This window comes from Schistosoma haematobium, chromosome 1 (genome assembly GCF_000699445.3).
Source record: "Schistosoma haematobium chromosome 1, whole genome shotgun sequence".
In the NCBI taxonomy this organism is placed as follows: domain Eukaryota; kingdom Metazoa; phylum Platyhelminthes; class Trematoda; order Strigeidida; family Schistosomatidae; genus Schistosoma; species Schistosoma haematobium.
The window spans coordinates 32001315-32029144 of NC_067196.1; the positions used below are offsets into that span (position 1 = coordinate 32001315).

General features: G+C 38.4%; 1 protein-coding gene across 1 annotated transcript in view; it reads right to left on the minus strand.

Moving 5' to 3' along the window:
• MS3_00000413 (uncharacterized protein) overlaps positions 1-25125 on the minus strand; it is a 34888-nt gene extending 9763 nt beyond the window's left edge. Inside the window, exons 1-20 of the mRNA XM_051208186.1 lie at positions 24917-25125; positions 24506-24885; positions 24357-24470; positions 24274-24324; positions 24149-24241; positions 24038-24118; positions 23914-24001; positions 23738-23878; positions 18941-19135; positions 13999-14195; positions 10171-10738; positions 9827-10023; positions 8401-8718; positions 8027-8279; positions 7008-7250; positions 6334-6431; positions 5790-5975; positions 3582-3794; positions 486-625; positions 75-360 (exon numbers count right to left, since the gene is read on the minus strand). Of these exons, the coding sequence (XP_051073730.1) occupies positions 75-360; positions 486-625; positions 3582-3794; positions 5790-5975; positions 6334-6431; positions 7008-7250; positions 8027-8279; positions 8401-8718; positions 9827-10023; positions 10171-10738; positions 13999-14195; positions 18941-19135; positions 23738-23878; positions 23914-24001; positions 24038-24118; positions 24149-24241; positions 24274-24324; positions 24357-24470; positions 24506-24885; positions 24917-25079 (4005 nt within the window). The 5' untranslated portion in view covers positions 25080-25125. The remainder of the gene's footprint in view (positions 1-74; positions 361-485; positions 626-3581; positions 3795-5789; positions 5976-6333; positions 6432-7007; positions 7251-8026; positions 8280-8400; positions 8719-9826; positions 10024-10170; positions 10739-13998; positions 14196-18940; positions 19136-23737; positions 23879-23913; positions 24002-24037; positions 24119-24148; positions 24242-24273; positions 24325-24356; positions 24471-24505; positions 24886-24916) is intronic.
• Between the last annotated feature and the right edge of the window lie 2705 nt (positions 25126-27830).

Here is a 27830-nt window from a genome sequence, read left to right on the forward strand (position 1 = left end):
TCTACACAGTTTAATGGAAAACATTTTAAAAAAGTAGGAAGTCTTAGCAACAAATGGTGCTAATAAGAACTAACCTGATTTTCTGCATCAGATAACTTTGATCGCAAAACCTCTCTTTCATGACGCAGTAATCGATTAGATTCAGTAACCAAATTTAATTGTTCAACACGTTCCATAACTTCAGAGTGTTTACGAGCAGTTTCCATAGCTAATTCAGCAGCTTTACGTTCATTATCGATTTGAGATTGTAAATTTTCCTTTTGTGATTCCAAACTAGACACTCTCAATAACAACCGGGATACTTCAGCACTAGCAGCTTCATGAGCAACATCTGCCAAGTTTTTCTGACGCCTGAGGTAACTATGAAAAAATATTGAAAGTGTAAGGGTACTTGGTTACACTTCTAATATAGCTAAGATAAAAAAAGTTAAAGTTTAAAGCTTTTGACAAAGAAAATTTAACAGAATTAACTAACAATAACATACCCAATAACTTGTAATAATTCCTCAGAGGTTTTTATATCTGAATTAATTGACTCGATATCTTGAGTGGAACTCATGCTGTCTTCAGCAGAAATATTTGATTTATCTAAAGATTTTCTTAATGAAACCATTTGTTGTGTAAGCTAAAATGGAAATTTAGATGATACATAGTGGTTATCATTTACGAGGGTACAAGTTACTTTTAAGTGCAAATAATTTTTTTCTGCATCTATGATTTAAATTAATTACGCGTAGTTTAAAAATCTAACAAAACCAATGAGGATTATTGGATATATATATAACATATTCTGGAACTACAAAGTAAATGCTATGACAGTTAAGTTTAAAATACTTGTTCAGGAAATCAAATTAGTAAATCCTTTTCACAAAGACAAGTTGAACTTTGAACTTCTTTTACACTACTCAATAAATTATGCCTTTTATCATGTAGTCTTTAATTTTCTTCAACTATACAACTTCATAAGGATAGTAATAATTTGAAATGTAAACATAGTTGTACAGTTATAAAAATCGATTTTCCGTTGACAACAATTCAACTGTGTATATAATTATTTATCTGAATGGGGATCTGTGGAGACTGTAGTAATTCTAGGAGCTGAATTCATGAGTCGATCTAAGCTAGACCACCATTAGGAACCTGGAAGCACTCGACGGCCGTGTTATCCTAGTACGTGACTCTTCAGAAGCGCTTAGCCATGATTCCGTACGTGGGAATTCAACCCAGGACCTTCGATCTTGCTCCCGAACGCCTAGCATCTAGACAAACGAGCCGGCATCCAACAGTGATATCGTTTAACTCAGTAGATGCGCACTGGTGAGGAGTCCCATACTAGAACAAAACGGCAGTCCAAAGCTTCCAGGTTTTCAATGGTGGTTTAGCAAATTAACTGTGTGGTAATCATTCTTACAAGTGAACTAGAAACAACAAATAAACTACTACTACTCAAACTGCGAAAATTGATTACATTTCTACAGAAAATAAATTTGGATGTCTATTAGGAAGTTGACGATACTTAAAACATCACTTATCAAAAATGGTCAACACTATCATCACCATAATCAAAGTAAAACCTGACACATGGCAACCGCTTCAAGATGCCATACCATATTAGTACAGCAAGATAAAATTATTTCAAGACAAAACCTAGTATAGTAGAAGCAATAACAGTATCTATCAATAGTAGTAAGAAACACTAAGCAAAGAAAGAGAAAAAGGTGTATGGAGATTTTGGGACTTTTCTTCTAAAGAAAGATAAAGAGTTAATTGACCTCCATTATCGCGAACGATTTTGAACCATGTTACCCAAAGTTCCCAACCACTGGTTATGACATCACAACTGATACCAAATCGTTGGCCATGATGACACTTGAGGAGGAAGTCAAAAGAGGAAGTTTAGAGTTTAAAGTCGAGGTAAGAGGAACAATAGGGATCGAAGAGGAAGATTGATTATGAATACAGTGATCTTGAGTGCTGTTAGAGGTTTCCCCCCCCTCTAAATGCGAATTGTTGCTTTAGCACTGGCCTACGTCAACACCTGAACTGAGGACAGAGAGTGAAGTAGTCGAACGCGTCAACTTCACTTATCTTGGAATTCTGGTCGACCCTAATGGATTGGTGTTTGACGAAATCTCAGTACGGATTCAAAAAGGTTGTTTGGCTTTTACCGACTTACGTCATCTATAACGAAGGGGAGGTATCCTTCTATCAATAAAAGGACGAGTATACTATGCAGCAGTTCGTTCTGTCCCACTTTACGACTGCAAAACGTAGCCATTACGGGTAGAGGATGCACGTCAATTACCAGCATTTAACCACAGATGTCTTAAAAATATTGCTCAAACCTGCTGGAATCACCGGGTAAGTAATAGTGAGATTAGACGCAGGGTATTAGGGAATGATGGTAAATCAGTTGATGAGGTTATGAATCTTCATCGACTGAGATGGTTGGGCCACGAGTTACGTATGTCTGGACATCATTTACCACCACGCGCAATGCCGACCTGTGTTGAGGATGGTTGGAAGGAAGTTGGGGCCGGCCAAACCAAAACGTTGCATCAGTCCATAAAGTTACTAACTTATAGTCTTGGCCATGTTGGTAGGTGCAGACTACTTGGTTGAGGTCCATGCGACTATCGTAACCAATGGTTGGAAACTCTGTGTGACATGGCTCAGAATTTATCACAATGGCGTAGGTATATTGTTATATCCAGATAAGAATAATGAATGGTAACTTTTGGGATCCATGAGTATATTTTTATCGTATAATCGTTGATTAACTAAACTGTTCATATTCATATCACTCTTATTATGAGTTGTATTTTGACCTATGAACTATTATTATACGATTTACCATTCTTGAATTATTCCTTGTCTGTTAATCACTACCTCCTTCATTCACAGCCACATTTGGCCAAATATTGTACAAAAGTTATTTTCTATTTTATGGTACGTTGTGGTCTGTTTGATTGGTATATAAACCGAGTATGCTTGAAATAAATTATTCATATCGCAGACGCTGAGGTTGGTGTTCTGGACTTAACTGGCTGGGCTAGGAGGATGGAGGACCAATCAAGACAGTAGACTGCTCGCACGGGTTCCATGCGTCGCTGGTTCGATCGATAATTCGCTGTTCTCTGCTTGGGGGTATCGCTGCGTTATACAATAAACAGGGCGGATAGGTTCACAAGTTATAACATATATACACTCTGCCTGCCCTTATACCGTGTATTAATGAAGTGTGCAACTTGGACCGATGCATATATGTGCCTGGTCCTACGTTGCAGCTGACTGACTGATACTAGATTGTGGATCTAATACGTACAAAAATCCTCGATATAAGTATCCGAAAAGAAACAACAAAACTAAATGTAGCTACTAATTAACTAAATTTTTCAAATGAGACATGAATTCACTATGAATAATAATAATCGTGAAAGTATGATTTTATGTATACAAGTAACTAAGTAAAACATTAAATTTAACAAACATATCGATCTAATGAGAAGGACAAGTGTCTAGTAGTTAATATTCTGTGAATTAAAAACACCATAAAGCGAAAGAATTAATTCAATACTAACTTGAATTATTTGATCTTGTAACAAATTCTGGTCTTCTTGACTTTGTTTCAATTGCCTGTTCAACTCCTGCTTTTCCGATTCCCATAACTCCATTTGAATTTTTAAATCAGTAATTGCAGTTTCTGCTTTCGATCTAGATTCATTTAATTCTTGTTCTAATTCACCGGAATGCATTTTAATAGAATCCAATTGTGAACGTACTGTTGTTAATAACTGAAATTTATTATTATATAATCAGTTGGGTGTTAAAACAAAAAGTTCAAAAAAGTATGAAGTGTAATAAAAACATATCCACTCAGTGTGTACAACAGGGACACAAATATATTATCATTAGGCTAGATAACACTCATAACTCGAGATAATACCAACAGAATGATAAATTTTATGATGTTTCAAATATGTGTTCTGCATTAAACAATCTATTGTTACTGTATGATTTAATATGGTCAAAATAGGATTACTCTACCACTTGAACTGATACTTTCTTATATACGAGAAAATCCAACTTCAGTTGCCTGTGGCTTTGATGAGATCTGAGTCTACCAAAGAGAGGGCACGATGACTAAGTGTATTTTCTCAGCATCAGTTCCATATTGTCCAACAAAAGTTACTAGCGCTAAGGTTAGATGTAGGACACTCAGCAAAGACGATATATCAATTGATGATGTGCTGAATCTTCATTGATTGAGGTAGCTGGGAACATGCATTACAATCCACTATGGATTGCCTAAACGTGCGATCCTATTTGGCACGGAAGTGCCTCGAAAGGAAGCTACGGGCAGCTAAAACACGACATGGCACGGGCCGATAAAGTTACTAATTTTTAATCTGAACCTATTAGATGGACACTACTTGGTTAAGGTCCTCAAAATAATCGTGATCAGTGGTTGGAGACATGGCTCGATATCTGCTACGATGGTATAGATGCATTATTTCATACCCTTTATTTCCCAAACTATTATCCTGTTCTCGAAACACATACTCCAACTCTAGTTGTTTTTTATTATCAATGGTACTACTACTGCTGCCAATTCTACTGTCTTGGAGTTTACCTTCATTTCATTACGGTGTGCTGACATGGTGTACCAATTTGGATCCTACGTTGACTATGATTGGTACAAGAAGGATCGGGAAACTAGAATTTAATGTTGGTTTAACTAGATTGCAAAACTGAATTACGTAATGGGAAATATTGGAAACTTCCCGTTACTGTCAGAGAGAAATATAACAATGAAAATTATTTCAGAAAATAATTTAAAAACAGCGAAATTCCTTATCTTCTGTCTTTGTCATAGGATTCTCTTTCCTCAAATTTATTTTCTTAACTTAATTCATGAAATGGGATGAAAATTCTCAACGTAGATCAAAATGATAAATGTGTACCTCACAAAATTATTAACAAAACATGCAGCGAGACTATAATTTAGGGATGAGCCAATCAGAAGACAGTTAGTATAAAGTAAAAATATATTATAAGAAAGTAATGAATTACAGTGGATATCCTTCTTTTACATTATTTAAAAACTTGTTAAGGTTTGATAAAGGTTCAGAAGTTCTGAATTCATAATGCATACGGTATAGAAACTCGTTCATAGGGTTAGGGTTAGGTGTTAGGGTTAGAGTTGTAGCCTCTCAATAATCACCTCTTCTCTAAAATCCGCTGTAAGCCGATAGTATGTTAGCATCACGTGTTCAACTTGGCTTCGTGACCCTGAAATTGCTCAAATGCTTCTGATTGTCTCGTTCCTATATTAGAGTCTCGTCACCCTAACCCTAACCCTATGGACGAGTTTTTATACCGTATGCATTATGAATTCAGAACTTCTGAACCTTTATCAAACCTTAACAAGTTTTTAAATAATGTAAAAGAAGGATATCCACTGTAATTCATTACTTTCTTATAGTATATTTTTACCTTATACTAACTGTCTTCTGATTGGCTAATAATTGAAATTGCTCAAACGCTTCTGATTGGCTCGTCCCTAAATTAGAGTCTCGCCAAAAATGCTAGATTGAGCATTTTAAATAACGCCTTTCATTCAATAAATGTTACATCACAACAAATGAACTGATTTTCTATTAAAAAAAGATATTATCTATAATCATAGATTTCCTTCGAGCTTTTAAAATGATTTCCAAATACCAATTTGTTAACACCTAATGAAAGTTACGAAAAATGGAATTTATCATATGACTGGTAATTCTTACCTCCACATCGTGTGCATGTAATGTCAGTTCACGTTCATATTTATCACGAGCCTCTTGTGCAGCCTGTTGATGACATTCTATTTCGGCTTTAGCACCAGCTTCCACTTGGAGAGCTGATTCATAACGAGTCCTGGAGCTTTCTAATTCATTCTGTAAGCTAGCCAATTCTCGACGTAAATCTGCATTCTAGTTTAAAATGAAAGAAAATGTAGGATAGTGCGTTGTGTTTAGATATGATATAATAAAGAATAGCCCGGTTATAAAGAAGGGTACAACAAACAATGAACTCAAACAAAATATTGACAAATTTATAAGTTGAATGTTAAATTATCGAAAACATTTATGTATGTGTATCCAAATTTAAATTTCCTAGGGATATGAAACTTTTTTGATCCTTTATGACAAAACGAACTAACACACACAATACAATTCTAGTTTGATGCAATCAAGCAATTTTCTCTACCAATAAATTAATATAAATTTAGTATAATCTAAAGACTGAAAATGTCGACATTATAGTAGAAAAAGTTATGAGGAAACTTACCAACTTATGGGCTTCTTCAGTAGTTCGTATATTTTCATTTACAAGATTTTGACGTTCTTTTCTTTCTAGATCTAGTTGTGCCTCTAAAAACTCACAACCTGAAAATCAAGCATTGAATTAATTTATAGACAGAATTATAAAACAGATACAGGGGTTAAAACCTGTTAAAACCTTACAAAACATGCATAATGAAGACTGGTAAGTAAGAAAAATTGTAAGTTTGCAAACAGTAAATGTGACCAGAATATATCTGGATAATGAATAGAAAGGAAATGACTCATAGGATATTCACTAGTTTATATATCCTCAACAAAGGATAACTAAACGTAATCCACTAACATTTACTAGTACATTACTTGATAAATCGTGTACAGAAATCTCAATTTATGTTTTAATCAAAATAAACCTGTTAGTAATAATCACACTTAGTAGCATAAATTTTGAACTGTGTTGATATTACACATAGACAAAGGTGTTGCTTACGAATATCATTATTTATATACATACCTGTAACCCAGCCAAATGTTGCCATTTAGTCTAACAAAAGCATTGTTCTATGAAATTTTAGGTAAGATATGTGATATTGAGCACGTCAGTCAATAAGCACAAATATGGGAGAAAATACTTCAAGAGAAATGAATAAATATTGATTAAAAACTGCCTACTGAACTTACGCTGTTTAGTCTCACACATATCACGTGAAAAGTGCTCTTCCAGTCGTTTATTCTCTTCTACAATTTCATTGAGACGCTCTTCAGCTTGTTCAGCCAACGTTTTCATGCGATCAGATTGCTGCCGAGATGATTCTAAACTGGATTTAAGACTTTCAATTTCATGTTCCAGTTCACGAACACGAATTTGAGCCTTTTTCGAACACTCAGGAGATGATTCAGATATACTTGGTTCCATATTGTCATCTGTTAGGGTAAAATAGGATTCGATTAGCTAGAATCCACGAACTCTAAAAGTTGTTCAACATTGAAAAACTCATGATTAATAGACAAAATCATAGACAGAAATAACATTGCTCGCTAACTCGCCTAATAAAAGTCCAGACTTCTAGTGAGTCGGAACATCGTCTAAATAGGTTTGCAATTTAATTCGACATAATAGTTGTAAGATTAACAACGTGCAACTTCATTCATCGTTTTATTCTTCAAATTAAGACTGTTACGAAGAACTTCAGTAAAATCCCAAAATTAATAGTTATTTTTCTAACGAAGTATATACGTTAATTCGCCAACAAACACACAGACCCTTCACAAGTGTTGAAAGGACAAGAGTTATCAAACTAGCTAACAGAGTGATCGACAGTCATTCACTTAGACTAACCACTATTACACATGTATCTTCACAAATCTGCTGGGTGAATTATCATTGCTAACATATTCAGTAAAAAAAATCAGTATTAAATAAGCAAATCCAACTGCGTTAGAAATGTTATGAGCTTTAGAGAGACCTTAAAAACGTTGGATTATGTAATCATATAATCCATACAATGATTATGATTTAAAACCTTTAAGCCTCACTGGCGCTTCTATTAGGAAAAAGCATTGGTATATATATATATATATATATATATATATATATATATATATATATATATATATATATATATATATATAGCTAAAATGATATGGCTTTATCAAGTCTGAATCAAACTTTTACAAATCTGTCTATTCCAGCTACATACCATGAGATCTAACAGCTGCCAATCTTTCCTCTAAATCTCGTATCCGGGTATTTAATTGTTGAATTTCTCTGCCACTAGACTCTACGGACTCACGAGAAAGGGCTAGCTCGTGTTGCAAAGTTTGTTGAGCTATTTGGGAGGCCTTGGAAGCATCTATAAGAGCTGAATTGACAGTAGATAGTTGCTTCTCCAACTGTTCAATTTTTCGTTCATTCAATGAACGATCCATTGACTCTCTTTGTTCGAGACTTCCCTGGTAAAGAGAAAAAAGAAATGTTAAACGAAGTAAAATTATTACAACTTAAAAATAAAACGGATTATGGGAAATTAATAGAGAAAAAACAGTGAGAAAATATAAAGGCTTTATAAATTACCTGTATAGACTGAAGTTGATGCATTAGCTGAGAATGGATTTGATCATGGCGGCGTAATGAATCTATTTCTTGTTTAAGACGAGTCTCATTAGCTCGCACCGCTTCCAACTGTCGCGAAAAATGTCTTGCATCCACTTCTGCTGTTGTGAGGCGATCAGATGCATGGGTTAATTCATCTCTAAGTCTTGATAATTCTGCTTCACTGGAGGCTGCAGAAGTTGAGTAGCGGGCATTCATTTCACGAAGGATAGTGATTTCTTGTTTATATCCAGCAACATTAGCTTCTGATGCACGCAGCTTTTCGTGAGTAAAATCAAGCTGAAAAAAACGCAAATATGACTAAGTATAATTCACCAAACTGTAGAACATTGAGTTTATTGTCATAACCTGAAGTCCAATAGGTAAACAATGAAAACAATCGCATCTAAAAACTAACCGTTATCGTTATTTGTTTATTATAAATCCTTCACCACATCTGTTTCAACTAATAACTATCTAGTGTATTCAATCTTAAGAAGCCGAGTCTAAACAATAAAGATTTGTACAAACATGTGACCTATAAATTTATCAAATAATCAACATACTGATATCTCACTAACTCCACAGACGGTGTTTTAACAAGACTGAAGAGATAATACAATTAGGACTCACGATTGACCTATATATATATATATATATATATATATATATATATATATATATATATATATATATATATATATATATATAATACTGACACACTTTGCAGCAGTTGGCATTACACTAAAACTTTTCAACCATTAAAATAAAAAGGAATTTTAGACCAAGGAATGAGATCATGACTAAGGAAAAATCTTTTGTAAATTGGTCCAACTGATATGAAGCTATTTTTCCAGGTTCCATAAATCAGTTTTATTTGCTTTCTAATGTAGAATACTTACACGACCTGCCATTGAATGTGATAAGATGACCAATTAGTATTTCCAAATGCTCTTAGTTATGTTTATTACATGACTTTCTTATATTCCAGCCGATACCAATTACTACGCACAAGTGCTTTACTTGATCAAGAATTACACAACCATCTGTGAAACAATAACATAAAATTAGTACTATATATGTTTTTGTGATATCTCAATGAGTAGGAAATTGTATTTCTGACGTTTCGTAACTTAATATAAGCCATTACTTCAGAGTAGATAAATAATTGAATTTAATTCGGTTTTTTATACACATTGAAGAAGTGGCTTACATTAAGTCACGTAACGTCAGAAATACAATTTACTAATCACTGAGATATCACAAAAAATGTATTTACTACCAACTCTCTACCCAATGCTCAGTTTATTTGGAACCATCAAGTCAAACCTTGATATTGATACCTATAACATAAAATTAGGTTTCTGAGGCATATGATTACATGTGAAGTGTACAAATATTCACTAACTTGTGAGCTAAGTTTCTGATTTAACAGTCGAGCTTCGTTGTATTCTCTTCGTAGACTATCGACTGTAGTAGTATATACATGATCTGACTCCAACTTGTCCTCCCGATAACGTGCGAATTCCGCCTGTAACGAGCTTAGGGCACCTTCCAGACGCTCAATAACAGCAGAGGATCCATTGCTGGGAGGAGAACCCTTACCTATAAAAAATATTAAAAAACAACCAGTGGCAATCTGTTGAAACAATCCTATGGTATATGGGAAATGGCACTTCTAAGCGCAGATCATTTGGTGAAGTTTTATTAAATATAAATATGACTATTGTAGAGAGCAGAATAAAAACCTACTTGGAGTTTTATTATTGATCATACAGCGACTTAGCGGATTAACATCATCTAAAATAGACTCTTGACTTTGAGCAGAACTAAGTTCTTCTTTATCAGATAAGTCGATGTCATATTTTTTCAATAAAGCACGATATTGGTCACGTTGCTGAGAAAACATATTTGCTTCTGTTCGTGCTTCACGAGCGGCTAAACGTACAACGTCCAATTCACCAGATAAAGTTTCAACACGAGAAGACAGCTCAGACATACGCTTAATTGTGTCCGAATCTTCTTGCTCGTGTTTTTCTAGCTGGGCAGCAAGATCACGAGCAACGCAGAGCAGCCGTTGATTTTGAGACTGTAGCTCATCCAAGTTTTTCCATGTGACAAGATGATCATCAATAATCATTGCAGAGGAGGCCAGATTTTCCAACACGCTTGAAACATTGGTTATATCCACTGAGCTATCTGGAACCGGATGATCTTCAGGTTCGTTTAAATCCCTTATGTCTGACTTGGCACAAAAATCTCCCTCATTACGAATAACAGTCCCCCTAGATACTTCAACTTCATACAGCAGAGACTTCACCTGTAAAGAATTCATGCAAAACGTCAGGTTTAAAAAAGGTTTAAACAAACTCAAAATAAATACATGGTAAGAATGGGATGAATATATAAAATTGATTAGCAGCCAAAGAATTCATATTATTGTATCACTGGGTAAATATGCTGTTCAGTGTTTGTAGATCTACCGACAAAAAAATATGTCGTGCTTTCAGTTGAATAACCTAACATAAAACGTAGCACAGTATTACATCAACTCGGGTGACTATATACTGTAATAATAATGAAAGAGAACTGACATTACCGAACGAATAAATCGATAATACAATAATTATGCGTATAATCAACTACATTGAACAAAAATCTTATCACTATTATTGGTTTCGCGTCATGTTACCCAATGATAAATCCCGTTTCGTGTATTGATCACACCTACCTGAAGCTTCTACATTGCACATTAACTTTGTATAACTATTGCACACCTGACTCTTAAGTCTAGATTACAATCATGTTGCAGCCAATATATATGAAGCACATCTGACCTAGATTCTCTGTACAATCCCATTTTTGAAGCTTATCATTTTAACAGAAGTTTTAAAATAGTTAGCTTAGGATGCGGTCTTAGTGGGTCTAGGAGCTTTTCGAAATTTAGATCATTTCTGAAATTCAATACAAACATCAGAGTGGTAGTTTAGGCTGCTTGGATATTTACTGGTAGCTTAAAAATATGATCACCTCCGCCTGTAGTTCTTCTAGAGTTACTGCCGGTCCCAAGCCCGGGTAAAGGAGGAGGGTTGGGCATGGGGTTAGCGTCCCCATCCCGTAGAAAGCTAACTCGCTAAAAAACGCTTACCAGAAAAAATAATTCAAACCATTTAAACTCTGCCCTGAGAGTTAGAAGGTCTTCATTTAGAAGAATTATGACGCTTCATGGTGAAAGCCGAGTTTCTTCGGAAGCCACGAGGCCGATGCCCCTTCTAACAACCAGAGCAAAAATTTTTATAGGTACATGGAACATCCGAACAATGTGGGAGACCGGGAAGACCAGTCAAATAGCAACGGAAACGAGGAGATACAACTTAGCAGTACTGGGAATTAGCGAAACCCACTGGACCCAAGCTGGATAGAAAAGGCTAGCTACGGGAGAGATGCTGCTGTACTCCGGTCACGAAGAGGAAAATCCTCAACACACTCAGGGAGTTGCTCTAATGCTGTCCAAAATAGAACGAAATGCACTTGTAGGATAGGAATCTCACCGATCCAGAATCATCAAAGCATCATTCAAAACAAAGAAGGAGGGGATCACAATGAATATTATCCAATGTTACGCACCCACCAACGATAGCAACGACGACATATCTGCAATCAATAGAAAATTCCGAAGGACAATGGAAGATCGGAAAACCAGGAGAGGAGCTGATATAGCTTTATATCACCATCTAGTTGTGGCCAATTTAAAACTGAAGATAAACAAGAACTAGACAACTGGACAAACAGCACTACAAAGGTTCAATACAGCCTTCCTTCGAGATACTAACAAACTCAACGAATTCAAGATAACTCTCAACACCAAGTTCCAAGCCTTACACAATCTACTGAAGGAAGAAGAAACTACTATAGAGGAGAACTGGAAAGGTATCAAAGAAACATTGACTTCAACGTGTCAAGAGGTTCTGGGCCTAAAGAAGCACCATCATAAAGAATGGATCTCTATAGAAACACTGGACAAGATCAAAGAAAGGAAGAACAAGAAGACAGCAATTAACAACAGCCGAACACGAGCAGAGAAAGTCCAAGCACAAGCTGAATACATAGAAGCAAACAAGCAAGTGAAGAAAAGCATTAGAGCCGACAAGAAGAAATACGAGAAAGAACTAGCAACGACGACGGATAGAGCTGCAAGGGAAGGAAATATGAAACAACTCTATGATACAACGAAGAAACTAGCAGAGAGATACAGTAAACCAGAGAGACCGGTCAAGGACAAAGAAGGCAGGCCAATCACTGAAATTCAACAACAGGGGAACAGATGGGTAGAATACTTCGAGGAACTTCTGAATAGGCCGGCTCCAATGAATCTACCGGACATCGAAGCAGCGCACACAGATCTTCCTATGTATATCAATCCACCAACGACGGAGGAAATCAGAATGGCTATCAGACAAATCAAGAGAGGGAAAGCAGCAGGACCGGACAACATACCAGCTGAAGCACTGAAGTCAGACATCGAAGTAACCACAAGCATGCTTTACCTTCTATTCAAAAAGATTTGGGAGGAGGAACAGGTGCCGGTGGACTGGAAAGAAGGACACCTCATCAAGATTCCAAAGAAAAGAGACCTGAGCAAATGTGAAAACTACAGAGGGATTGCACTACTGTCATTACCAGGAAAAGTCTTCAACAGAGTTTTACTTAACCGGATGAAAGATGTAGTAGACACCCAAATTCGAGATCATCGATAAACAAGGGGGATCGGATGCAGACGTAAGGGCGAGGATCGGCAAAGCAACAACAGCATTCCCACAATTGAAGAACATATGGAACTCAAAACAACTTTCAACCAATATCAAAGTGAGAATCTTCAATGCGAACGTCAAGGCAGTTCTACTGTATGGAGCTGAAACTTGGAGAACCACAACAACCATCATCAAAGAGGTACAAGTATTTATAAACAATTGTTTATTCAAGATACTCGATGTCCGTTGGCCGGATACAATCAGCAACAGCCTTTTGTGGGAGAGAACAAACCAGCTTCCAGCTGATGAGGAAATTAGGAAAAGACGATGGAAATGGATAGGACATACGTTACGCAAATCGTCAAACTGCATCACGAGACAAGCCCTAACTTGGAATCCTGAAGGGAAGTGGAAAAGAGGAAGGTGAAAGAACACTTTACGTCGGGAAATGGAAGCGGACATGAAAAGGATGAATAACAACTGGAAAGAGCTGGAAAGGATCGCCCAGGACAGGGTTGAATGGAGAGTGCTGGTGGGCGGCCTATGCTCCTCCACGAGTAACAAGCGTAAGTAAATAAAAAGATGATCGGAAGATATTTTGACATTTCCTCAGATTTTCTGAAAAGTGCTCTTACTCAACTGCATGAAACAGAATCAGTAGTGCTGGAGATCACTAATTAAATGAAAACTAACGTAATTCATCCATTTTTCTTCGGAAAGTTTTGCAGAAGACAAACGTGACCAGGAGTCCGTAAACTTCAATTAATTTGTAGGAGCAATGATATGCAAGTACTGAATAAGACGTATAACAACAGGGTCATCTGCTTACTTGTTTGGATAGATCGGAGCACGTTTGTTTAAGTCTACTGGTCTCTCGACGGTAAAATCCAGCACGTCGCTCACTCTCTCGCTTTTGCAACTGCGCTTCTTCTAACTTCTTCGCTGTACATTGATAACAAGACGTAAGCTCTTTCAACTCCGTTTGTAATTTCCGATACTCCTCTTGTTGGTTTCGTAGGAGAGGAGCTACAGTAATGATATGGAGACAGAATGAGAAAAGTACATCACTAAAGAATTCTAAAGTGCAAAAACATTGAACAATGTAAATAATAGAATAGGCTACAACCTTTTGATATTTGTCTGGGCAAATGCGATTCTCTTTACGCTACCAGTCATCGATTGATGGACTGATTATTCTCAATCTAGGACTTTTGATATGATTCTTAATCTAGTGGTAACCAGTCTTTTGAAGAACTGAATTATGAGCACAGATGAATCTCATTTACCATGTGCCTTAAAACATCATGTTACCCCAGTTGTACAGTTTAACGTTCGGTCTCGGACTTTATAAACTAGAGAGAAATTACTGGGGATAACCAGTCAAACCTCATGTTTATCCATCACATTCCAATCTTTACGTTACATAGGTTTCAGAATCACTGTTAAAAACCAGTAAAAGAGTTTGTAAAGTTTTGTTGTAACCTCATAGAAACTTTGTCTTATTGGGAAGTATAATACTGCAGTCGGTAACCATTATCTATAACGGCATACCTCTTCAATTTTCATTTCATTGAAAGAGTACATAGTTGGGCTATATTTAGATTCCCGACATCTAAGTGACAAATGCTAACCGTATTGGCTTCACCTTAATTCAACCAGGAAAATATGATTTATAAGGTTATGTGATATGTATACATTAAGATTGCCCCCAAATGCCCTGGTATGGCCGAGAGCGGGGTGGGTTCGCCCTCCCTCTCGAAATACTCTCACAAGGCCGCGCGTATACAACCGGATTCCAAACCAATGGTGCACATGGGCTCCAGTATCCTGAAGGAACAAATGGCGTATGAACCAATTTTCGGTCCCCGGCTACCATGGGACTGCATCTCCTTACGATGCTCCACTGCCTTGTGGGTTAGACCTTTAGGTCAAAGGCTCGGGAAGTGGCCCCCTAAGATAACCACCTGCTTCGGTTTGGGCACCCGGGCAGTATCGCAGCCCACACGCAATTAATGAACTGAAATTGTGTGGCGCATATATATTTGGCGCACTCCTCTACCAATATATATGTGTTCAAATAAAATAAAATAAAATAAAGTAAATACATTAAGATTACCAAGTAAACGCAAAATTTATAAGACGTAAATATAAGCGTATTTAGAAAATTGACCTTTTAGCACGATAACAATTGATCATTATTGGGGGGGTACCTTTAGGTTAATCTTAATGTGACACTTTATTGGCTTGCCTATCGTGATGACTCAACCGAGTTATATTGACTGGAACACATGATCCTTTAGGTCCTACTATGCCAGAGAGGTTGTTTGAAGAACGCTAAGACTAGACTCAGCAACTTAAGGGTCCAAGAGCGAAGTCGCACAGATGACTGTAGAGGGGAGTGACAACGGTAAGGTGTTTCTCCCAAACAACCAGCATCTGCAGCGATGCTGCCTTCTCACAACAGAAAGAAGTTAGAAAGGGCCAACCCTAAAAATATTACACCTCACCTTACCCCACGTATTTCCGTCTACGGCGGTAGGGCTTTTTGAAGTGTGGAGTCAAAATCTCATGAAAAGGCTGTGCGCAACCCCAAGCAGTTGTCCCTTAGGTCCTGCAGTCACGCTCCTAGGTCGCTAAGATCACAACCAATCCAGCTTCCTTTTAGGTCCCACAAGAATGTATATTCTTCCACGGTGTGGGCAATCAGGAAGTGAAATCCCCCTTCATATCTTTATCAGCATTTGAGATCATCTGGTTGACGATCGAATTCATCACTCACCTGTTAATAATTCTTCCACCTCCAGAACTAATTCTTCTCATCTATTTTCATTACAACGGGCCACCAATGCCAGTGGGTTCGCGAAATGTTATCCCTGGTCTACAGTAACCCCATTCTTAACATGTTGGAGCTATTCATGTTCAAACCTTGTGTCAAATAAGACAGCAGGCCTTTTTAGCTAGGAATCTAGAATCTCGCGCCATATATGTATGCTGAGTTTCCAAAACGCGTGTACAAGATCGAGGTACGGTCATTCATTTGACTTCATCTCGTTAATATAAAGAACCGACACGATTTACCCTTCGAGTATCTGAAGACCACACTGCTACTCCTCGCGTCCTCGCTGATGTAGGTACAACATGAAATCCTGAAGCAGAACAGACCCTGTTAGACTGGATTCCAATAGACAGTCGCTTGTGTGCTGTTTGACGAAACGAGACAGTAAGATAGGGGCATACTCCGTTACCTATTATTTGTCCTTGTCTACACTTTCACTGATTGCAGCTCAGACGAAGTTAAAGATGGGTTTTATACGAAGCCGCCTAACCTCCTTTAATAAGCTAAACACTCAGATCTAGTAATATTGTAGGGTGATTCTAATGCTCAAGTACGTAAACCAAACCGAACCGGGAAACACTTGGGCAGATCTTAAAGCGTTGAGGCTCAGCAAACAGATAATGACGACCGTCTGTTGCAACTAGGCTCAGATAATTATCTATTTCTAGAAAACACCAACTTTAAATATAATAAGAAACACTGTCTAACGTAGCGACCCCTACAATCGACCTAACAATGGTCTCAAATAGGCCACATTATCATCAGCTACCGTTTGAGAGGAGTGACACAACTGTTGCTCATTCTGCAGCGTATGTCCAGACACGCATCATGCTCTAGTCCAAGCACATATTTGCCTGCATATTACTAGACGTAGAAAAGCCACAGCAAAAAAACCCCACAAATTTAAACTCAGTGGCGAAAAAGTAAGGAATATATTTCACGAACAGCTAGACAATCGAATTAGTAAACTGTGGAAGTGATATCCACCTCGAGGTAACTTGGTGTGATATCCAGAAAGCTGTGCAAACAGCAGTGATGTCTACAGATAACTTAAACATAAAAGTTAGGAAAATTCAGTGGATTTCAGCGGGTCCTGCTGAACTGATAAATGCTCTAGATTTCATCCCATCTGGCTCTGAACACGATGAGGAGGGGGGCAGCTTAAACGTAGGCTGGCAAAAAGCCCACGTAATGATCGTAAACAGTGGTGGGTAGCCAAAGCAGAAGAGAAAGGAAAAGGTAGCAACGATAGGTAACAGTAGACAACTGTTCCGACTTATCAACGAAACGGGGACTGAAAATCCGGTTGTTAGTGAAATTACCTTGAAAAAAGACAGGGTTATTATTCACTCTCTATCCAGGGTATTGCACCGATGGACAGAAAACTTTAGAAAACAGTTCGACTGGCCTTCAGCCATACTACAGTTATTTACTATCTCGAAGAGACCTGAATGATAAACTGATGTAAGACCTCCAACTCTTAGCGAGATTAGAAAGGCCATAAGTAATCTAGAGCGAAGGACAGTAGCAGCGGTTGATGAACCAAACTCTAAGATTTTTAAGGATGGTGGTCCAGTTTTTGAAGTTAGGTTGACTGAGATCTTAGTTAAACTCTTGGAACTGGACGTGATCCCATCTGATTGGTTTCGATCGCTGATCGTCCCAGGTTGTAAGAAAGTACAAAACTTCTCTTGTGGCAATCACAGATGAATCAATTTAACTACTATTTTAACTAAAATTTTATCTTCAATAATACTTCGACGTCTAACTAAAGCTCGTGAGAAGCAAACTGAACGTGGACGTATAGACCAATTATTCACCCAGACTTGATCTTAACCTCTAGACCCCCAAGCCGGCACTCGTGCACGAAGCCGAAGGTCCTGGGTTCGAATCCCGTGTGCGGAGACGTGGATGTGGACTGATGAGGAGTCCTATACTAAAACGAAACGGACAGTCAGTGCTTCCAGGTTTTTAATGGTGGTCTAACATTGATCGGTTAATGATTTCAATGGATTTTAACAATCTCCACAACCCAAAACTGAAATTTTTAATAGAATGATTAGAAATGAACTCGTTCGTGAAAAAACTAATTTAATAGCATTTCCTAGATCTTTGAGATCGAGCGACTCCTCGAGAAACAGGTGGTCAATCATTTTAAACATGATAGTGTTCGAGGCTAAAATTGAGTGTGAAAATTATGCAGAGATCAAATTCAATATTTTCAAATAAAGCTACGAAAAGGATGCCACCGAGATGTCCGTGTACATATCACAGGGTGAGTAAGTAACCTGCAGTCTTCCCTATTTAATTTGTGGTTGTGAAACACAGGCTTCAAAAGTAGGGGAAATGCATAAGTTGCCAGAATCATTTTATGGATATCTTCAAAGTATTGCTCGCCAGAAGTGGAACCGCGGAGTAAATAATGACAAAGTAAGGGCGGCTGTGAGCAACTATGATGACAAAAAGATTGATGAGGCTATGAGTCATCGGCAGAGGTGGCTTGAACACAAGTAACATATGTCTTAGCCACATACTCTGATGCCCAAAGTTGACTGATTTAGGGTAGACTTCTTGATTAGAGTCTATCAGTGGTAGTATCGCACATGTATTCATTATTCCTCAAAACCTTCAGTTTTGATATTATCCTATACTTTCTATTCCTTAATTTTAATCATTTTTCAAACTTCGTCCTTCATATTTAGTTTCGTACTAACTTTGATATTAACATTAACTTAAACGATTGGTTTAAATTTCTATCAGATAAGATTTTTCTTATAATTACTCCTGATTGACAAAAGTCTACATTTCATAAGCAAACCGTTAAACACGAAATAGTAAAAGTGACGTGCATACTAAATTGCACCCACGGTGGAGTATCTTAAGACATACTTAAAATGATACGCAATATCTGTCTAGAGTAAAAAAAATAGGATACCTTTTTCTTTGAGCTCATCGACCATCTGTTCCACATACTCCGTCAATCGTTGTTTATCAAGTTTGAGTTGGTCTCGATCTTCAACAACTTGCACATAATCTGTATACAACTGTGTTAAACTATGGCCACGCTTTAAAGCGCTCAGCGTAGCGGCCACAGATGGGTTAAGCTGGCGTAACTCTTCCTCAGATAGACCTAAAAAAAGTAAAACATGTGTATTTATTATTAAATCGTATTCGGAAAACTGTAACCACAGAAAACATCACATAATCATCATAAATTTTCCCGACAACAAAGACGATTCATATAAAGAAAACGGACCTGAAACACCAAGCTTAGTCACAGTACATGGTAGCAAAGCTGCTTTCGAATATACGAAGAAAATGTTGACTTCTAAATTATGCGGAAAAAGACACAATTTAACACCGATTTCTTGCAGATCTAGATATGACGAAACCAACAGCTTAAAACGAAGGCTTGATTTGCATTTGCATCAGACGAAATTGAATTATACCTGGAATGTTTTTTAATTAACTTGCATGCCAATAAATAATGCCGAACCGAGGGTGTCACTTATAGTTTTGAAACAAACATTATTTTACAGACAATACACAACTTATTAACGTACAAGTGTAAGCAAAGCCCTTAGAGACACCCCCGATATGCAAACTCCAAGCCCACGCAAACTAATGTTGTTGATCAGAAAAAATAATAGCACAAAATGACTTGCTACTCTTTCAGTGCCAAAAATGTGCATAAGCACATACTATAAGTTGGGTTGAGCAAATACACTTAAAATACCTGTGGTAGAATATAATAACTTGAAAACAAGCAATACAGCAAAAATTCACAATATCACTTTTGTATGAACTCAAAATCACTTGCCTGTGTACCTAGAAATAGCTTAGTCTCTATATATCTGAAGTGGGAATAAATGGTAAGCACTGACTCAATAGTATAGCAGTACCTAAACTAAATGTGATATGGTTAGAAATCAATCGTAATGGTGAAAGTATATTCACCTCCCAGCTTTATCTTTTAAGTTCTAATTAAATAATTTACCAGTTACTTGGGTATTAGCCACACTAAGTGTGAAGGTTAATGATACTACTCGGTTGTCCAAACTGGAGTAGGTGAAGCTGAATTCGAACCTGAAAATTACTGGCTAAAATTCGGATGTATTAACAGGTAAATCAGATTTATCCAGATCTTGAAAATACCTTCGTATATTTATGACCTCTATTAACCGATATTTTTGTTGCTTTTCTGAAATAACCCGTACCGTCTTCTGAAAGACTACATGTGGCGACCCACAGTCAGTCAGCTGCAACGTAGGACCAGGCACATATATGCATCGGTCCAAGTTGCACACTTCATAAATACAAGGTGAACACCGAATTCACAGAAGCAGTTACTTTAATGGTAGTAATATAGAAAAGAAAGATTGTGTATAAGGATATCATACAAGAAGAAAGAATTAGTTCGTAGAAAGAAAGATATAAAATTATTTTAATCTCACGGTTTAAGGACAGGCAAAGAGTGTATATACCTACGCCATTGTGATAAATTCTGAGCCATGTCACACAGAGTTTCCAACCATTGGTTACGATAGTCGCATGGACCTCAACCAAGTAGTCTGCACCTACCAACATGGCTAAGACTATAAGTTAGTAACTTTATGGACTGATGCAACGTTTTGGTTTGGCCGGCCCCAACTTCCTTCCAACCATCCTCAACACAGGTCGGCATTGCGCGTGGTGGTAAATGATGTCCAGACATACGTAACTCGTGGCCCAACCATCTCAGTCGATGAAGATTCATAACCTCATCAACTGATTTACCATCATTCCCTAATACCCTGCGTCTAATCTCACTATTACTTACCCGGTGATTCCAGCAGGTTTGAGCAATATTTTTAAGACATCTGTGGTTAAATGCTGGTAATTGACGTGCATCCTCTACCCGTAATGGCTACGTTTTGCAGTCGTAAAGTGGGACAGAACGAACTGCTGCATAGTATACTCGTCCTTTTATTGATAGAAGGATACCTCCCCTTCGTTATAGATGACGTAAGTCGGTAAAAGCCAAACAACCTTTTTGAATCCGTACTGAGATTTCGTCAAACACCAATCCATTAGGGTCGACCAGAATTCCAAGATAAGTGAAGTTGACGCGTTCGACTACTTCACTCTCTGTCCTCAGTTCAGGTGTTGACGTAGGCCAGTGCTAAAGCAACAATTCGCATTTAGAGGGGGGGGGAAACCTCTAACAGCACTCAAGATCACTGTATTCATAATCAATCTTCCTCTTCGATCCCTATTGTTCCTCTTACCTCGACTTTAAACTCTAAACTTCCTCTTTTGACTTCCTCCTCAAGTGTCATCATGGCCAACGATTTGGTATCAGTTGTGATGTCATAACCAGTGGTTGGGAACTTTGGGTAACATGGTTCAAAATCGTTCGCGATAATGGAGGTCAATTAACTCTTTATCTTTCTTTAGAAGAAAAGTCCCAAAATCTCCATACACCTTTTTCTCTTTCTTTGCTTAGTGTTTCTTACTACTATTGATAGATACTGTTATTGCTTCTACTATACTAGGTTTTGTCTTGAAATAATTTTATCTTGCTGTACTAATATGGTATGGCATCTTGAAGCGGTTGCCATGTGTCAGGTTTTACTTTGATTATGGTGATGATAGTGTTGACCATTTTTGATAAGTGATGTTTTAAGTATCGTCAACTTCCTAATAGACATCCAAATTTATTTTCTGTAGAAATGTAATCAATTTTCGCAGTTTGAGTAGTAGTAGTTTATTTGTTGTTTCTAGCTCACAATTTGCATTTAGATGGGGAGAAACGCATCCCGAACATCCTGGCATTGTTGCTCAATGCTACCGGAAGACTCTGCATTTTATTAGCGTCTTCATCAAACAGGACTATTCTAAGTTAATATGTGGACATTTTGGTATAAGATCAATTTCTGAAAATCCAGACTACGAGAACGCTATTTCCAGTAGTAGGTTTATAATGAAATTAAATAGAAATGGAGATAGTGGACAGCCTTATCAGAAACCACTTGAGGTCGCAAAATCGGATGACTCGATTGGTAGTGTTTGAGTAAAAGGCCTTCACAAGGTTTATGTACTTCTGAGGTACACGTTTCAATGATAGACACTGCCACAGAACCTCTCAGTTTACAGAGTCAAATGCTGCTTTTAATGCAAGAAAAGCCATCACTGTCGAACGCCGATAAGCATGCCTGTGTTCTAGAACCTGACGAATGGTGAATATGTGGTCGATGCAGCCACGATCAAGTCGGAAGGCAGTCTGATTTTCTCGTGTTTACACTTTGCGAGTCTTTGTTATGCGCCCGATAATTATTGACACTAGTATTTTAGACGCTCTATTAGTCAAACTAATCCCTCTATGGTTATCAGAGAATGATTTCGATCCTTTCTTATATATTGGGACAATCAGTGATTGCGACCAGTTAGATGGAATTACATTCGATCCCTAAATTTTAAATAAAATATTGGTCGACCTAATCGCTAAAACTGGACCACTGTCCTTAAGGACCTCTGAAGTTAATCCATTTGGACCAGCTGCTCTTCATCGTTTCAGATTAGCCATAGCTTTCTGAACTTCAGTTAGAGTCGGAGGTCTACTTGAATGTTTTACTCAGGCTATTTGGAAATGGTGGGTAGCAGTAAAGTAGCTGAAGACCAGCTGGACCCCTCCCTAAAGTGTTCCACCCATCGTTCTAAACATCTCGATTGAGAGCAAATAAGTGTCGTCTTTTTCAGCGATTGTCTCACATTTGACGTCTTAATTCCAGTTCCTTTTGTTGGTCTGAAAAGCTGTCTTGTGTTACCTACAGCCACTGCCTTTTCCACGTCTTGCTTTCGTACCCACCACTGCTTACGATCGTTCCGTGGTCTTTTGGTTAACCTAGATGCAACTTTTTTCGTTTGTCATCGTGTTCAGAGCCTGATGGGATAAGTTTACGAGAATCTACCAGTGCAAAAGATGTGGCGGAAATCCACTGGTTTTCCGTAATCCTTTGGTTCAAATTACAAATAGATGTCACTGCTGTTTCCACGGCTGTTCGTTTATTTTTTCAAGTAATATCTGGGTCATCTTCGTTTTCGAAATTGCCTAGGTGTGATTTGATTTGTTTATGGAATTTACCTTCGGCTTTCTCGTCGTTGAATTTAACTCTAATGGGCATTTTTAATGTGACTTTTCTGTGTTTAGTCAGGTGCAAGCAAATACGTGCTCCTATTAGAGCACTGTCAGAGTCCAAACATGTATTTCAGAACGAGTGGCAATCTATCGAGCCAAAAACTTCTCGAGACCGTTTGAAGATGTATTTTATTTTAATGAACCCCAATACATGACAATAAATAAGTTGAGAAACACTGTAACTTATACTATCTCCCATTACTGCAATTAGTACTAATAAGTATATGGGATCTTTGAGTCAACCTACGTCGTGTAAACTGACAGTTCTAAGGATTTAGGTTTTTTTTAAAAGAACTGACGAACAAATGAGATACTGATAAGGTCAGGAGTCGTAAAAACGAGACTTGATGATAACAGACCAATGAAATAGTATGCTTAAGATAGCTAGTAAAATATGAGCAAGCATAAGCAACGCGATAAAAGATACTCATCTGCCACACGCTACCCGAATACATGTGAAGAGACAGATAAAAAGATGAAAGGATAGTAACAAATACGACCCTAAGTAGTGTTTTGGCCATCAATTATAACAATATTGACTGCACTTAGGTTTACCATCCACTCTGAACTTATCCAGAAGATGTTGACTTCTTTCCATCTCAGAAGCAAGATTTTCAGTAGCTATCTGTAGTTTGGAATTTGCTTCGCTGCACTTCGCTTGTAAAGAGGAGTTTTCATTCTCCAACCTTGACACATCTACATGGAAATACAAGTGAGGTAATTAAATCTACTCTCATAAGCTTCCTTTAAGAGGCCCTGGATGGATGAAGCAGCATTACTAAGCTCCTCATTCTTTTCTTCTAGCTCTTTTACTTGTTCCTTAATTTTTGGAATAAGCTAAAGACAAATCATTACCTTGTACAGTTTTATAAGTTGCTTCTGTGCCTCAATTTCATTTCCGTACAACTGCTCCATTTTTATTTGTTCATCCGTAACCTGAAAAATCAAGAGATAAGTATAACTTACTAGTTTAAGTTTGACGATGTACTCGTCATTTGTCTGAGTAAGCTTCTGTACATTTGTTTCTAGTCTTTCAACGCACTGTTTGGAGTTCTCAAGCTGAAACATTATAACAGGAATTAAAAACATACTTCAACGTTACGAAGAACAAGTTCAGCTTCAAGAGAGTAAGACTTTTGGTACTGCAAAAATGTAGATTAAATCTGGACCTTACCGAATCTCTCCTAACTGTCAGTAACTGGTCAGTTGTCTGTTGGAGACGTTCCTCTAGCCAGTCATTGTGTCGCTGTAAGTTAGATAGTTCGTCTGACCAACGAGCTTCTTGAGCCTAAATATGAAGTGATTGGGAGTTGAAATACATACTTTTATCGACGACTCACGCCCGATAATATCTTCCGACTTCAACATCATTTCTATTTTTAGTTTCCGAACATTTTCGGCTTCTGTACGTAGCTCGCTAATTTCAGAGGTTAGAGAGTCAATCAACCCGAGCTTATTCTTTAGTTGATCTGACAAAATTTCTTTCTCATTTTCTAATCCACGGATAGCGAGGTTAAGCTCATTATTAACGGACAAACAGTCGTTTAATTTTGTACGGAAATCCTCCTTCTCCACATTAACATTATGAAGCTTTTCTTCGATAGCGTAAAGTGCATCGTTGCATTCTCTCAGCTTCTTCTCTAACTCTTCAGATGCTGACTTTAGTTTGTACTGCTCTTCAGAATAATGCAAGGCACTATTTTCTAAAACGAATAAAAAAGAACACGCATATACCTTGAGCTTTCTGAATTTTCGCAAGTTCCTCTTTCGCCACTTCAGCATCGTGATAGATGTTATCAAATGCAATATTAAGTTTAGTAACTAGTTCAGGGCTGACTAATCCTATTTCTTCCTCAGTAACCCCACCATAATTACACAGACTTTCAAACTCCATCATCCAACAAAACACAAATGTACCGCGTAACCTCAAGGCTAGAAGCTAGTCTACAGTGATAAGGATAGTAGGTCGTTTGACCTGTGTTAATCCATACAGCCTGTTTTATATTGTGGATTCGAATCCGCCTTTAAACTTTTCACTGGTTGTACTGATAATGTCTGCTCGGGTAGGGCGTTCCAAATGGTTTGTATTGTTCTGTACGGAATAGAAGCTTTCACTTAACTAGCTTTCGTTTCAAGTAGCAGGGAATACCGATGTCTCCAGGCAGTAACCTAGGTATAGTTAACGACAAAAGAGAAAATTATTGCATTATAGTGAGACGTTGTCCTTAGTTCTTAAGAGGGACTCCTGGGAAGTCTCTTGGACTAGCTCAGCCGGCAGCGACATCCTACATTTGACCACTCTCAATGAGTAGGTGTGCCTACGATCCGCTCTAATATAGTGTGTTTGCAGTTTTTGGGTGTTAGGTCTAAGGTTTTTGTTCGGACCAAACTTAAGTAGGTGTTAAAGGGGATACCCAAGAGTGTTTAGCGTGTTGTAAGTCGTTTGAAGGTCACTTCTAAGCCGACTGAAGATTCAGTGATTTGAAGCGCTCTTATTAAGGCTTTAACTTGAGTTCCTGAATTGATTTAGTGGCTCGCTGATAGATACGTTTTAATGGATCCTTCTCTTTATGGAGTGGGGGAGGAAATACGATATTTCCATACTCTAAATGGATTCGAATAAAACTGTTGAAGATAAACACAACTTTCTGCTTTCAAAATGGTCAGAAATGCGCTCCAATGTTGCCAGTGCAAGGTTTGCTCGAAATGCATTTTAGTCGCATTTAGCGTGGGGTGAGATTGGTATGGCATTTGGTAAGGGTTTGTACGCGCAGCCGTGGAACGCTCCACATTCTGCACACTCCATTCTCACCTCCCCAATCCACACCCGACCGTAACTGCTACCTTGACGCGGTGGTCGGTCTTGCCTATCGTGATGATCCAACCGAGCTATATTGGCTGAAACATATGTTCCTGTGGGTTCTACCATGCCCGGTAGGTCGATTAGAGAACGGCGAGACTAAAAGCAGCAATTCAAGGTCTGAGGGCGAAGTCGTACTGCTGACTGTAGAGGGGTGTGACAGCAGTAAGGTGTTTCCCCCGAACAGCCGGCATCTTCAGCGATGCTGCTTTTTCACAAGGAAGGAAGGGGTTAGAAAAGGTCGGCCCTAAAAATGTCACACCTTACCTTACCTTCCGTCTCCGGCAGTAAGGCCCTTTGTAGAACGGAGCTAACACGTCAAAACCTCCCTAAAAGGCCGTGCGCGACCGGCCTCAAGCAGTTGTTCCTTGGGCTCTGCGGTCACGCTCCCAGGTCGTTAAGACCAATACTAATCCGACTTATTTTTCAGGTTCCTCAATAAATACATTTCCACGGTGTGGGCAGCCGGGAAGTGACACCAGCCCTCATACCCGTAACAGCACACGAGACCAAGTTGGTCACATTCAAATCCTTCCTACATCTCCTAAAACCTCTCTTATCTCCCCGACTTACCCTTCTCACGTCCCTTTATCAACTCTCAATGCTAGGGCAAACGATTCGAGTACGCAAAAGGTTATTTCTGGTCTCCTGAAACCACGCTCTAAACTACATGTAGGGGCTTTTAACGTACGAACACTGTGCCAAATAGGACAGCAGGCTTCCTTAGCTAGGACTTAAGAATCTTACGCCATCGATGTGTGCTGCGTCTCCGAAACGCGCATACAGGATCCGAGTAGCGCTATTCATTCGACATCACCATGTCAAAACAAAGAACCAACTCGATTCACACTTCGTGTATCTGGAAGCCCAGATTCTGCTTCCCGTGGCCTCGCCGGCGTAGGTATAGCATTGAGTCCTAGGGCAGAACTAGCTCTCCTAGACCGGATCCCAGTAGACAGTCGTTTGTGCGCTGTCCGACTGAACGGAACAGTAAGGATCCGAAAAGGTAGGGACACTCGTCGTTGCCTCTTCGTCGTCTCTGCCTATTCTCCCACTGACTGCAGCTCAGATGATGTAAAAGATGAGTTTTACAGAAAGCTTCCGGACCTTCTCCGAAAAGCTAAGCGCTCGGATGTAGCAATAGTGGCTGGTGACTTTAGTGCTCAAGTAGGTAAACTATGTGAAAGGGAAAGACACCTAGGTGGATCTTATGGTGTCGTGGCTCAAAGAACAGATAATGACAACCGTCTGTTGCAGCTATGCTCAGATAACCGCTTGTTCCTTGCAAATACTAACTTTAAGTATAAGGAAAAACATCTTTTAACATGGCGACCTCCTAATTTATCCCAACGTTGGACCCAAATAGATCACATCGCTATCAGCCACCTATGGAGGGGCTCGATAGAAGACTGTCGCTCATTCTGGAGCACATGCCTAGATTCAGATCATGTTCTAGTGCGAGCGCATATTTGCCTGCGTCTTAGTGGACGTAAGAAAGACTCTGCAAGGAAACCTCTTAGGGTCCTGTTTAGTGATAGTCAAACTAAAAGTATATTTCAGGAACAACTAGGAAAACAGTTACGCAGCCATGTATGTGATGCCCACCCCGATGCAGCATGGAATGATACCCGAAAAGCTGTGGAAACAGCAGTGATATTTGCTAGTAAGGTAAACCACAAGGTTAGAGAAAAACACTGGATCTCAGCAGCATCTATCTCACTGATAAATGCTCGGAAACTCATTCCACCTGGCTCTCAACATAATGAGGAGGGGAGTCAGCTTAAGCGC